Raw genomic sequence first — 14,301 nt, 5'->3', positions numbered from 1 at the left:
GCATCCCTTCCCTCCAGCGTGTTCACAACACCACACAGTTTGGTGTCATCTGCAAACTTGCTGAGGGTGCACTGGATCCCACTCTCCATGTTGCCGATGAAGATGTTAAATAGCACCAGCCCCAAAACCCATCCCTGAGGAACACCACTCGTTACTGGCCTCCGCTTGGACATTGAACCATTGATCGCAACTCTTGGAATGCGACCATTCAGCCAATTCCTTATCCACCGAGTGGTCCATCCATCAAAACCACGTCTTTCCAGTTTAGAGACAAGGATGTCATGTGGGACAGTATCAAATGCTTTGCACAAGTCCAAGCAGATGATGTCAGTTACTCTTCCCCTATCCATCAATGCTGTAACCTCATCATAGAAGGCCACCAAATTAGTCAGGCAGGATTTGCCCTTAGTGAAGCCATGTTGGCTGTCACCAATCACCTCCTTATTTCCTATGTGCCTTAGCATAGTCACCAGGAGGATCTGCTCCATGATCTTGCCGGGCACAGAGGTGAGACTGACTGGCCTGTAGTTCCCTGGGTCTTCTTTTTTTCCCTTTTTAAAGATGGAGGCTGTGTTTCCCCTTTTCCAATCAGTGGGAACTTCACCAGACTGCCACGATTTCTGAAATATGATGGATAGCGGCTTAGCAACTTCATCTGCCAGTTCCCTCAGGATCCGCGGATGCATCTCGTCAGGTCCCATGGACTCGTGCACCTTCAGGTTCTTTAGATTGTCTTGAACTTGATCTTCTCCTACAGTGGGCGGCTAAATAAAAGACTGTCCATGTTCATTGGGCAGTACACTTGAGAAATGAGAAAATACAAGACTGTCCAGTAAGTGCACCCAGCCTCCTGTGTTTACCTGTCACTTCATTGTAGGAGAGTGCAACAAGACCTGTCCCGTGACCTCAGTGTTCAACCATGACTTCTTAGGACCAGCGAGCCTCAAGACATCTACTAAGTACCAGAGCGTCTCTGTGGAAGCTCTGGCCTAGATTTTACATTAATTTAGTTCAGTCACAGAGTCATAGCAATTCTTATTTTGGATGCTCACACCAGTATGAGGACCCTGTACTAGCATTGCTCATGCTGATTTTACACAAGAAAGCTAGAGCAGTATAGGCATCCTTAAGTGGCCTACTTCTGTCTACATGAGGCCCCGTTTCAGACCAAGCACTGTGAAGAACCAAGCAGATACCTCTGCCAAATAGCTCAGAATGCCAGTGCTTTGGGTGTGAGTCCATATTCCTCACGCATCCTTGTGACCAACAAGTTACATCCACCAAATGCAAAGAAACAGTAAGATAAAATACATTGGTCATACAGATACTGTTTTTCCCTTCTCAACTCGTGTGCTGACAGATGAAGCTGCACATAAAAGGTCATCTCTGAAGGCTGTCAGAGGCACACCTGCTTCTGGAACATGAACTGAGGTGATTGCTAAGACCTGAGCTTGTATTCATAGTGCTGCCATCAGCAAGGCAGAACACAAGCCCAACACTCATCACAGCCTCTTTGAACCCTGCACTGCAGGCTGTCAGTCTAGCCAGAAACCCAGCAATCTCATTTATGCAAAAACAAAACCAGAAGGACAGCTCCTCCTGATGGGAATAAAAATTAATTCCAGCCAAGCAGCATAGATCCTGAATTGCAAATCACGATGACAGTATTTCCTTGTTCAGAAGAGACTGTCTCATGCCAAAGAAATGCCATTAGCACAGGAAACCCCATCCAAATAAATCACTGGTGAAAACTTCAGAAATGGGATACGAAAGCAAGAGAGAGGCTAGGGCCCTCTTTGTAAAGAACTCGCCATGCTGGAGTGAAATGAACCCACAGCAAACAAGGGACCTTTTGTTTCAAAAAGTATTCTTTGGGCAGTAGGACAAATGTGTTACTTGTACTTTGGCAGTGCTCCCAAATGTGTGCTGCACAAAAGACTGGTGATGTAATTATGGCCACCACAGACCCAAAGATCTGAGTTCTGCTCCTGGCTCCACCCCAGCCCCTGTGTGGCTTCAGGATTGTTTCCTTTGGCCAGGATTCATCTCGTCGCACTTTAGCCATCTAAGAGACAGGCATCTAGGCTAGATGCTTTGCCTTGGCCCACTCTACAGTCCATGGGGAGAGACCACCCCCTTCCAGAGGGCTACTTAGCTCCTCTCTTGGACATCAGGCTTACAGCAGGATGAACAGCCTCTGGATGTGCTGATCTCTCACTGCTGACTAAAGGGGAAGCTCAGGGCAGAGACTCAGCTCCTAGCTGTTAGATGGCTACAGCTGGTTGAGATGAACTACGTCCTCTGTGTCTGCTATAAAAATGTGGTAAGGTATTTTCTGGATCTTCTGCCCACTTAGATGGCAAGCTACTGACTTAGGATCTGCCCGCCTCTGCATCTATATATTGCTTTTGGCACAATGGACCCTGGCAGAACTAACACAAACAACAAATACTTCTGCACAACCCAGAAAGCACACATCAGAGTCTTGCTTAGTGTAACAAGTTAGAACAACTATCTGCACAGGTTAAGAGGGGAGGCTACCATCCTTGAGCTTGTTATGTCTCCTCCTGCACCTGGGTGGCAGGGCACTGCCCACTTCCTACACTCTCTGAGCACAGGGGCTGTGAGCACGGTAAGATTTTGTTGTCCTGTACAAAGCAAGGAATACGGCGAGCACTTCTCACTATGCTTTCTTTTGCAAAGGCTGATCCTAATCTGCTCTTTAGAACAGCTGCTGCCTGCTGAGTTAGAGAGATTGTCAGGCCAATTTAGGCTTCTAGGCAAACTAATAGGAACATTTCCAGGGCTCAGATGTAGTGAACTTCAAGAGAAAATGTCATCTTGAGAGGAAAATAAAATGTTGCAGTGTTGCAAGCAGAACACTATCCTTACTAGTATAAATGAAGACAACCCATCTGGTTTCTTTGTCAGAGCACAGAGAAACACGTAAGATTGACTATTTGGGACCACATCAAAGGCCCCTGTAGCCAAGTATCCTATCTCCAAGAGTACTGAGTAGCAACTCCTTAAATACTGTGAGAATCTCAGCAAATATAGGTCCATCCTCTTCTATGCACTCAAGAGCTTCCAGTAACTTGCAGTTATGAACCTACTGAATCAGATGGTTTGTCCTTCCAGCAGCAAACTGGCCCTCCATGAATTTTTCTAATCTCTTTTGAATCCATGTGGATCTGTCTTCCAGATGACAACAGAAGGAAGAAGAGTTTCACAATCTCATTATGTATCATATTAATCTGTTTTAAATTTGTCTTAGTCCTGCTGCTCAAGTTTCATAAGGTGTCCCTCATTCTTGTGTTATAGACAATAATAAACATTTGATCCCTTTTCACTTTACCCATGCCACTCAGGATTCTATAGACCCTTACCAAGTCCCTCTCCCTTGTCTAAGAGTCCTAGTCTGTTTATGCTCTCTTACTGAAAGTCTTTACATATACTTCTGTTTATCCTTGCTGCCCTTTTCAGGGCTTTTTCCAATCCTTCTACAGCCTAACGTATTATTCTTTGGCGTTCACAGCTAGAGCTGTACACAGTAATCAAGATGTCAGTTTATCACGAATCTTGTTTTGTTCTCTTTTTAGTTCTCCATTGTTGTTCCTACTGCTGCTTTATATGTAGTTTTCTATTTTGTTTCCACTGTATCCAGAAGTTTTGTTTTCTTTCTCTTTCATAGCAATTCCCATCAATCTTTGTCTTGCCTTTTTGACTATTGCTGAGCACTACCAAGTGTTTGAAAAGAAACACGTACTTGAATGAGTTCAAGATCACTTTCCTGAATAACAGCAATCTCCTTGGAGGCAAGTGCTGAGCTGTTTATCCCACACACACTACACTTCTCAACAATGAATTTTATTAGTCATTTTATCACAGCTGAGAGCCTTCAGTGTTCATTCAAAAAAAGGTGTTCCCTTAAAATAAACCATGACTTGCCTTGGTAGTTTATAATATTCACAACAGATTCTAACTTTCTCAGCACAAAGAACACCAGCAAAAATGTCCACTTGTAATTTGCAAGCACATATAGATTAACTGAAATGGTCGGTGGGCAAAGATGCAGCTATTGGTAAGGTCCTCCCTTTGGCTCCCCCACTATCTGTCCTCCACAAAGAATTCCTAGGGTTGGGGTATTCAGGGTAAAAATTTTAGTGCCTAATCATGCTATCTGAAATTCTCAGCCACTGCTTACCTGTAGCACCATGACTGACCTTTATTTCGAGCCAGACGGAGAATTATTAGTGCCCTACAGAAAAGTCAGCTTTTACTTAAATAAATAAAATACTAATACCTAGAGAAGAAGGACAACGCTCCTGCTAGAGACAGTGGGGAGACTGACTAGGTCAAAATACTGAGTCCTTCTCACAAATCTCATGACTGTAGTCTGACTGTTCTGTAGTCTGTACTCTTCTTGCAGCAAGGAAAAGGCTCTGCTGCCTTTGCTGTACTGTTCTTTTCTCAGCCCCTCTCTGCTTTGTGTCAGAGTTAACGGTAAGACCTGGGTGGATACCTTTGCAAGGAGCAGATGCCCTGGATATGTGCAGGTGGTGTACTGCTGTGATCTTCACAAGCCTGTGAAAATAGTTTGGGATTTTGGTCGTTCGTCTGTATTCTCTTGTTAATTAACAACACTCATCTGATGTAAACCTGAGGCTTTAAGGTCACTGTTCACTTCATGAGAATGCCAGCAGTATGACTCTACAGCACCTGTTAACAGTGGAGAAGAGTAGAGACCTGGCGAGTCCCAGAAGCACTTTCAGGTGACCTGAAAAATGTATTAAGTAGTCTGCTGAGAAGATAACGTTGAGAAGCCAACACTACCTGGGTGAGAAAGACCCCAGGAAAACTTGTCTCACAGCTGGTCTCCTCCCTTTGAGAATTTCCCTGGGAAGGAGTGGTCCCTGGGGGGAGCTCCCAGAATGCTGCCCCCTGCCTAAGATGCTATTCATGATAGTCAGCATTTTAGGTAGAGCTAGAAATTAGAAGAGAGTGAAAGAACAGAAGAATGTTTATTCAGTGACATTACTATCCCATCTACCCAGGAGTAACGGGGAAGATGTGACGAAAAGAATTCAGAATACAGCAGTCAGTGTGTCTGTAAGCAACAAGAAATTCTGAATAGGAGGAAATGCAAGGTTGTTGATATGGATTCCCATGCTGTTGAAAAAAAAAAAAATATATATATATATAAACTGAGCAGGTAGATGTAATGCATACAGCAAAACAACAACAAAAAAGGTGAGGAAACATCAACTTGTTAGAATTCTTTTCCATTTCCTGAACGTGTAAGTAGTAACACTGGATAGAGATTCATACAGAGTAACACAGCAGCCCCTGAACCTTATGTTCATTGCTACTCAAAATTATCTGATGTCCAATTCTAGACAGGGATATTTTTGCAATATCCAGGCCTGATGTGCCCTAATGGAGAGCTTATCCTCTGAGACACTCCTGGAAGGCATCTCCTAACATGAAAGCAATGAGTTTACACTTAGAGAAGTCTCTTATGATTAGCTTCTGGCAAAACATAACATATGTGGGCTTTCAGCAATTAGAATGGCAGGAACAAAAAAATCAGAGTCCATCAAGTAAGATAAAAATGATTAAGTGGTGCTTTCAGAGGCAAGTCCTTGACCGAAGGGAGAGCCAGCACTGTCATAAGCCAAAAGCCCTGGCTAATGCTGCCTATGCTTATGTATTTCTGAATGTTTATGTCTTGGAATGTAAAGGTCTAATCCCTATCTCGAGTTAAATCTCAATTTACTGCTTCGAAATTAGGTGAGTCATTGCTATGAGATGTAATCCAAGCCCCATAGTATTACACGATTTGACCCTAGTGCACCTGTTTAATATTTCAAATCTCTCAATGATTCTTTCGCTTTTGTACTTACAAGAGCCATACCCCACTGCAAATAAGTCCTTGTACTTTGGATTCCTGTAATGAGAAAACATATATAAGATTGCATTCGTTATTAACCATGTAGTTGCACAGAAATGCAGAGTTCCACACGCTAATATCAGAGTCCATTCTCACAGGTCTGCGTACAGTCTGAGGGCTTGACCCTTTGAACACACGCACCAGCAAAGTTCGCGTATGAGTAATTCTTCCAGACTCGAGACGCACGGAAAAACAGAACATCAGAAGATCACAGCAGCAGATGAAAAGGATAAAAAGGGCACAGGCAGACATGATGTCAATCTCCAGCACTTCTTGGCTTATCCACTTCATAATCACGGAAAGTTTACTTTTAAAAATGAGCTCTTTGAGGAAAAGAAAAAGGCAGGAATGTGTCGCTTTCCATCTTTCAGGGGCAAGAATAAAGGAATTTCTAAACCGCAACAGAATAATACCCAATAAACTTACTTTCCCTACCTGTTATTAAATTATGAGGGATGCTTCAAGAAACAGCTATCAGTTCATGAATTCATGACCATTCCCGCAGACCAGAAAGGGAAATTCCCTTCTGACTCAGTTGTTGAACAGTGTATTTGCTGAGGCATACTAACTATGAGCAATTAGCCATCTACTAGGTCTTCTAAAGCCTTTTTATTTGAAAAACATCTACCTTCTTTACAACTTGTGCCATGTGCAGACAGTTACTGTCAGGTTTACACAGGACATAGGTCAGTACTGTTTGCTGTTGCTGAGCTCTCACAGCACAACCAGTGGGTAACAATTCTGCAAAATGAATGTATGTGAAAATTATCCAATGAATGTTTTTTTCTGACTTGCTATTATGAATATATAAAATGAAACCACTTCTCTTTCCATTTCTCTGTTCTCACTTGGGCTAATTCCTAGGCATCCTAATGCTCTTGCTCTATCCATTAAATGCACCTTCACTGCTAACAATGTGAGAATAAAAATTAAATTAGAAAACCTTATTACATAAGGCAATTTGGAGTCATTCTTCCAATTTCAGGGCCATCCTTCTGTTACCATTTCTTTCCTGGAGACAAGAATAACAGCAGAACAAACTACCTTTTAAAGATGCCTTTTATGCCTGTTGGACATTTCATTTTACAGTTATTTTGTAATTCTCACACAACTACATCCTTGATATTTTACTGAAGTATAATTACTGCAGTGGCTTGAAAGGACAGAAGCCTGAAATCCTGCTCTGTCTCTCCATAGATCCTCCTTGGAAAGACATAGATGTATTCACACTGCCCGACAAATAAGTGAGAGGAGGCCTAGCTGCAGGGGAGCACAAAGCAGGAGCTGACTGTGTATGTCTCATGCTCAGTGCACAAACCAAGCATTTTGGGGAGGATCAAGTATGTTAAAAAGTAAAAGGGCTCAGTCAGGCTGGTGATGAGTGGTTTTTTTCATGGCAATAACCATGGCGATAACATCTCAGAAAAAGAGAGTTGATTTGAAAGTATCAGTGCTCGGTTTTGGACTGACCAGGAATAAATATGCAAAAGTGGACTGCGGGGCAAATGTCTACTGAACTGAACCCTGTAAGATTCCAGTACACAAATACCACTGTTGTCTGGGCAGCAACAGAATATGTGCCATGCATAAAGGTCTTGTCTGGTATCAGTGCCTGAGCATCTTACAGTCTATGGTGCTGCCTGTCTGGTGCATGCAATGTTTGCATTTCCCTTTCTTCTGCTTTAATTCTTCTGTGTTAATACTTGTCAAAAACATAGCTGCAATCTCTTCTCCTCCTTGGGCTTTTCAGGATTGAGTCCTACAGCATATTGTCCCAAGATACGACACGTCTATCCCAGCTTTCCCAAGAAGGGACTCTTTTTTGCTCTGTTAACTGCACTCATTTTGCCCCTGTGCTGCACAGAGTCTGCTGTGCCTTCATCTGCTGCTGAATGCCCCAAGCCTGGCACATTCAGCTTTACACAAGGTGCTTTGCATCCAGAAGCACCAGGTATGTCTGGGCGCTGCCAAAGCAGCTGACTGTAATTATGCAAAACATTGCTCCCAGAGAAACCAGCCCTGCCTTGTAAGGCGCCGTGAACACCCAATTCCACTTTCCAGAGAAACACTTTGTAATAGACTAACCAGGAGATGGCAGTAACTGCAAGTCTCTCGGTTTTGTCATACTGGAACTTCCAGAGTGGGAGGAGGGTTCCTTGCTGGTCTCTGAATTCGTCCGAGGCATCCTCAAAATATTTAAAATCTAAACAAAAAAAAATAAAATCAAGGAAAAAGTCTCAGTGTATAAATTGGAAATAAATTAGCACAGTGCAGTGCCAGAGTAGCTTTAAAAAACACTCTGTTATCCTCACAGTCTCTGCACAACTAGATTGTTGGTATAAAAATTGTCTCAGTCCTTAAGTCTCAACGTGCTTGCACAAAAAAAAAAAAAAAAAAAAAAAAGCCGATGATCTAAAAGCAGACAAAGAATGAACGAGAAAGCAGAAGCCTGGAGCGAGTGACCTCAGGCCACTCTCAGAGCCAGATGTGGCCTTTCAGGAGGGAGCTGAGCAAAAACTGCAAAACTCTTGCAAAATAACATCAAGACTGAGTATGTCGCTGTGGTGAGGACCTGCACACCAAGCAGAGAGCTGCAGGGCACTGGCTGCTGTCACCAGCATCCCCATCCAGGAAGGAAGTATCTGCTGAGGGAGGGAGGTGCCACAGATAGGGCAATGCTGACCAGATCTGTTGCCCCCAGCCAGCTCAGAGCAGGGCTGACGTGGCAAGACCTTCACATGCCCATGTTCTGCTGCGCGGTTTGCCTTGTGTAAGTCAGCAGGTTTCTAGCCCTGTTAGTTTTAGCTGGTTTTCTATTCTATTCTATTCTATTCTATTCTATTCTATTCTATTCTATTCTATTCTATTCTATTCGTTCAAGGCCAGGTTGGACGAGGCCCTGAGCAACCTGATCTAGTTGGAGATATCCCTGTTCCTTGCAGGGGGGTTGGACTAGATGACCTTTGAAGGTCCCTTCCAGCCCTAACCATTCTATGATTCTATGATTCTATGATACTACGATTCTACGATTCTACGATTCTATGATTCTATTCTATTCTATTCTATTCTATTCTATTCTATTCTTGCTACAGTTGTGGCCATTCATCTGCAGGACTTCTGGCTTGAGTTAAAAGCATCTCTCAGCAGGGCCATACCTTGTGCAATGTCATCAAATATGTTCTGATTCACCATCCTCTCCATTATTTTAGCAGCCTTTGAGATCTTGGTTATATCATCACTCTGTTGAAAAGAAAAACAAGGAAGAGAAGATGTGTTTCCTATCTGGTTACAAGTCTTTCAGGCCTTGTGTGACTGAAAAACTTGAGTCCTTTGATCTTGAATACAGGATAATTTGAAGCTCCTCACATCAGCACCTAATGATAAGGGCACTTGAATTAAGGCAATGACTTCACTATAAGTTTAGGAAGATGCCACTCATAGCTGAGCTGCAGTAACTTCAGTATTTGTTCCTGACTTAGCTCAATTGGAAGGTATTTATCTGTGAAGGCAGTTAGAGTTTCGTTTTCCTTGACTCATTCAAGCAACCTCATGATGGGATGAGCTAAAAGCACACACATGACCCTTCCTTTGTCTCACTTGATAATACTTCACTAGCTTCAGTAATGAAATCACTGATGCTTCATCATGCATGAGGATCCTCTCTTCTCTACCTGGAGAACTTTAACATCTTACGTGTTAAGTAAAGATCACAGGATATAGGAGTCCTTCAGTCAATCGCTGGGTAATTCCAACTTGATGCATTCACAGATCCATAAGCTCATACAGTATATAACTAACATGCAAAGGGCGATTTCCCATCCAGCTCTTGTGGAAATTGTTTTGATACTGTGGAAAACCCCACCCTCCTGGCCAGGGAACAACACAAGTGGGCAAGCTTGCATAGGTGAAGGTATACAGATATACCTCCACATATGCAAGTATTGGAAACCTTTTGGGGAGTGGCATCTTGCAAGGCCAGCAGTCTCTTGGTAACTGTATCAGTAATATCATGTACAGCTAGGATTGCCTAAGAAACTACGCTAGAAATAGCAAACTTGGGTATGGACATAGCAAAAACGTGACCAATGGGGAAAAAGTAATTAGAGGCAGGTTGTTGATATGGAAGGAGCCAAAGGTGGAGAAAGGGAACTATCCAGGTGGATGGGAGGAGAAGGAGCTTGGAGAAGAAGAGCATAACAGAAGCTGTTTAACTGTCATCAGGTGGCTGGTGGGTATGCTTGTCTGACAGATTCCCATGCCTGATCACCACAGTCTTACAACAATCTTCTTACTAAACTTTATTCCTACCTACTTTTTGTGTGAGTATGCCCTCTATTCTCTGTGTGTGTATGTGCAAACTGGATTAACTAGCAAGTAGGAGAAAAGCCTGGGTGCCAGCAACTGGAAGGACAGAGCTTAAGACTGTGCTGGGCCATGAGGATGATGCCAGCACAGCTCTGAGCAATGATGTGAGAATGCCAAGGCATATGTAAAATGCACTAAGAGCATGCTGCTCCAAGGATCTGAATCTCCATCTACTACCACTGCCCCGAAGCCCCATCAGTGTTTCAAAGCCTTTCATCTTCGAACCCCTGCTAGAGACTGATGGCTGCCAGCACAGCATGATTTCCTGCACAGTGACGACACTGAAAAGAAGTTTGTAATCTTTGACACAGCTCAGAGAGTGCCCTGAACATAAAAACAAAAAGTGAAGTGACTTGCCAAAACTACACCTCACAGTCACAGTCGGAAAAAAGAACTTATGTGCACCCCAGCCCTCTGCTTCTTTCCTGGGCTCTGCACAGACTCAAGGGAGACTGAGAGTCTTGCTTCAAAACTCGTGAAACTCAATGGATGACATAAAGATGACAGGACAAAGGAGGAAAAAAATAGCAATTATATAATCTGCAACACTTTTTATAAATCAATATTTTGTCTACACCTTCAGTAATGTGTGCGGTCATCTCCTCCCATCTCAGAAAGGATAAAGTAGAACTTGGAACCAAGTTCAGAGAAGAGCAACAAGGATGGTCCAATTCTGGAATGGTTTCTATACCGGGAAAAACTGAGTAGGCTGGGACTTGCCAGTCTGGAGAAGAGATGGCTTGGGAAGACATGAGACACATCTATGAAATCCTAAAGGGCCCAGAGAGGATGGACAGAGACTGACTGTTCACTGTCTCTTCTGACACAAAAAGTAGGGGTGTAAAGTGAAGCTAGTGGAAGTCAAGTTCAAAATAAACTAAAGGATGTGACTCTTACAGAAGGATGACACATCTGAGGAACTCCTTGTCAAAGGGTGTTGTAGGTGCAAGAATTTTACATGGTTTCAAGGAAGACTGAACAAATGCTTCCATCTATACGCCAAAGCACATCAAGCTTAGGAAATAGCTGAAAATAGTTGAAGGCTGGAAGAATATTTGGGACTGGGATATACTCTTGCTGTGTTCTTACCATTCCTTACACATTCACTTGTGGTTAGAGCCTTGATCTGAATCAATGTGGCCACTCTCATGTTCAGGTTTTCCCTGGGTCTGTGGGAGGACTTCTTGAGAACGGCACAGACAATTTATTGTCAGGTTCGGAATTTAAGAAAGTGCAGGAAAATATGTTTTCAAATTTTAACATGTATGATATTCCCCAGACATTAGGAATTCATAAGCATTAAAAGAAATTAAAGTGGGAGAGAAAGAGGATGCTTGAAACATCTCAAGTAGAAATCAATACTCTCAATTGCTGTGATTTCTCTCTTTTCGCTTTAAGTTGCTGTTATTGCTTCTGCCACAATAAGACACGTCTTTCTCTAAAACACTTCCTAAAAAAAAGCGATTCGCCTTTGCTAACACTTATCCAGCAATATTGGGACCATGACTATAAAAACGTCTCATTGGCTGCCACCAGTATACTGCTCTGAGTAAGCTTAATTGGCAGAGGTTAAATGTTGAACAGGTTACAATTTGATTCAGAAAAAGGGAAGCTCAATAAAAATTTTTCTCCTCAACATTGTAAAAGTCATAGTTACGAGGTATAAAGAGCAGATCTGCTGGAGTTCTGCTGGTTCACCGGGTGTGTTAGCTTCCATTCACCTACTACGCAGGCAAAAATTTCTCTTCTGTTCTAACATTCACCTGCTACTGGAAGGAGCTGGGGAAGAATGGCAGTGCTGTACCTTACAGACATCAGCAGGATCATGGCACTTGTTCTCTTACACTTGCACTGCGCTTGCACTGCAAGCACTCTGAATTTCCAACCTGAGACATCATTCTGGACTGAAGATCAGCACGTAAGGCTTACTTTATGTGTTCTCAAAGATGAGTACTAGATCCTGCCTCATCTATGATGACATCAACCTGAGTGTTGCAGTTGATATTCTAGAGAGAAGGGATGCCAGCCAGAAAGGTGGGCCCATGAGAACCTCATGAAGTTCAACAAGGCCAAGCGCAATGTCCTGAACAGGGGTTGGAGCAATCCCAAACATGGATACAGGCTGGGCAATGAAGTGGATTGACAGCAGTCCTGAGGAGAATGAATTGGAGGAACTGGTGGATGAAAAACTTAATATGAGCCAGCAATGTGCGCTGGCAGCCCAGAAAGCCGATGCATCCTGGGCTCCATCAAAAGAAGTGTGGTCAGCAGCTCAAGGGAGGTGATTCTGTCTTCTCTACTCTGCTGTCATGAGATCCCACCTGCAGTACTGCATCCAGCTCTGAGGCCCTCAGCATAAGAAAGACATAGATCTATTGGAGTGAGTCCAGAGACAGATGAGGGCCACAAAGATGACCTGAGGGCAGGAGCACCTCTCATCTGAAGACAGGCTGAGAGAGTTGGGGCTGTTCAGCCTGGAGAAGAGAAGGCTCCAGGAAGAGCAGCCTTCCAGTACTTAATGGAGGCCTACAGGAAAGACGAGGAGGAACTCTTTATCAGGGAGCCTAGCGATAGGACGAGAGGTAATCGTTTTAAACTGAAAAAGAGTAGATTTAGATTAGATATTAGGAACAAATTCTTTACTGTGAGAGTGGTGAGACACTGGAATAGGTTGCTCAGAGAAGATGTGGATGCCCCATCCCTCGAAGTGCTCAAGGCCAAGTTGATCAACCTGATCTAGTGGAAGGTTTGGAACTAGATGATCTTTGTGGTCTCTTCCAATCCAAACCATTCTCAGATTCTATACTATGATTCTATAAATTTATTCTTTTTTGTCAGTGGAAAGTAAATTTCTTTCAATAAAAAAAAAAAACCCTGTAAATACAGGAACAATGTAGTATTCAATGGAATTTTTCCTGCAATGCAGGAAACTCTCCAGATGAATCAGAAGAGCTGAAGTCAGCTTTCTTGTTAGGTAGCTATCCCGTTAGCACTGCAGCCATGAATAACTACATTTTTGGCATTAAACTAGATCAGAGTAAGTTATTTTCTCATTGGATCCCGTCCTACTTCAGGTTTGATTTATTCTATATGTTCCTGAAATAAATCTTCAGAGGAAGTGATAGGCCTAATTTATCTTGTTTTTAAAAAGATCTGTTTGAAACTCATTTTTTGGTTTAGGCCAACTCTGGGCTAGCTATCTAAATGTAATGAGAGTTCTTTAGCGAACAAATTTGTTCCGTTTTCTGTACATAAATTATTTTTAAAACAGCAGCAATGTTAATTGAATCATATGTAAGATGGATAATGGGCTAGTACTTTGAAAATACACATCTTGGTCTTGCTCTGCTATTCATTAACACTAATTGCTTCACATTTGCTTCTCAGCAGCTGGCCAGTTGCAACGTTTAACTCCAGTAAACTCCATGGAAAAAGGCTTCTGCTGGTGTATAACTGCATATCCAGAAGACAAACTCCACCCTAAAACCAGCGCAGTAACTGCTAATACCTCTGGCAATACATATAGTGTGACTAGAAGAACTCCTGGCTTGGAAAGAAAAAAGCACTGTACAGGGGTGTTGTCATCCGTTGCCCAGCCAACACCTCCATACACTGCAAACGTCCACTGCAAATCCCAAATAAAGTCCTCCAAGTTGAATCCTGTCAAGTAGTCATTAATTTCCAGAATTGTACTCATCTGTTTATTTTCACCATTTGCTTTTCATTCTGATGCACTGTAAACAGTAGACTGAAGACAAGGGAAGCCTGTAACAACTCATCCACTTCCAGGGATGGCCAGGAACAGGTGAACAAAACTGTGAAGGTTTGTTGTAATTGAATTTCAGCTGTTACTTAAAAAATAACTGTGGTCAGCCAAGAGCTTCCAAATGATAATTACGACCCTGTGGACTGGGCTATCTCACTGGTCATATCTCAGAAAGCAGTAATGCTATAATGGGATAGACAAGTCAGAGAAGACTTCACAT

General features: G+C 42.8%; 1 protein-coding gene across 1 annotated transcript in view; it reads right to left on the bottom strand.

Moving 5' to 3' along the window:
* DNAI1 (dynein axonemal intermediate chain 1) overlaps nt 1–14,301 on the bottom strand; it is a 174,537-nt gene that overhangs the window by 124,039 nt on the left and 36,197 nt on the right. The window contains exons 11-13 of the mRNA XM_086629225.1: nt 9,106–9,190; nt 8,036–8,153; nt 5,904–5,947 (exon numbers count right to left, since the gene is read on the bottom strand). Of these exons, the coding sequence (XP_086485351.1) occupies nt 5,904–5,947; nt 8,036–8,153; nt 9,106–9,190 (247 nt within the window). The remainder of the gene's footprint in view (nt 1–5,903; nt 5,948–8,035; nt 8,154–9,105; nt 9,191–14,301) is intronic.

The sequence above is a fragment of the Tauraco erythrolophus genome, chromosome Z (genome assembly GCF_009769465.1).
Source record: "Tauraco erythrolophus isolate bTauEry1 chromosome Z, bTauEry1.pri, whole genome shotgun sequence".
NCBI lineage: Eukaryota > Metazoa > Chordata > Aves > Musophagiformes > Musophagidae > Tauraco > Tauraco erythrolophus.
The sequence above is the reverse complement of the archived record's forward strand: the minus strand, read 5'-3'. Positions and strand labels throughout refer to the sequence as shown.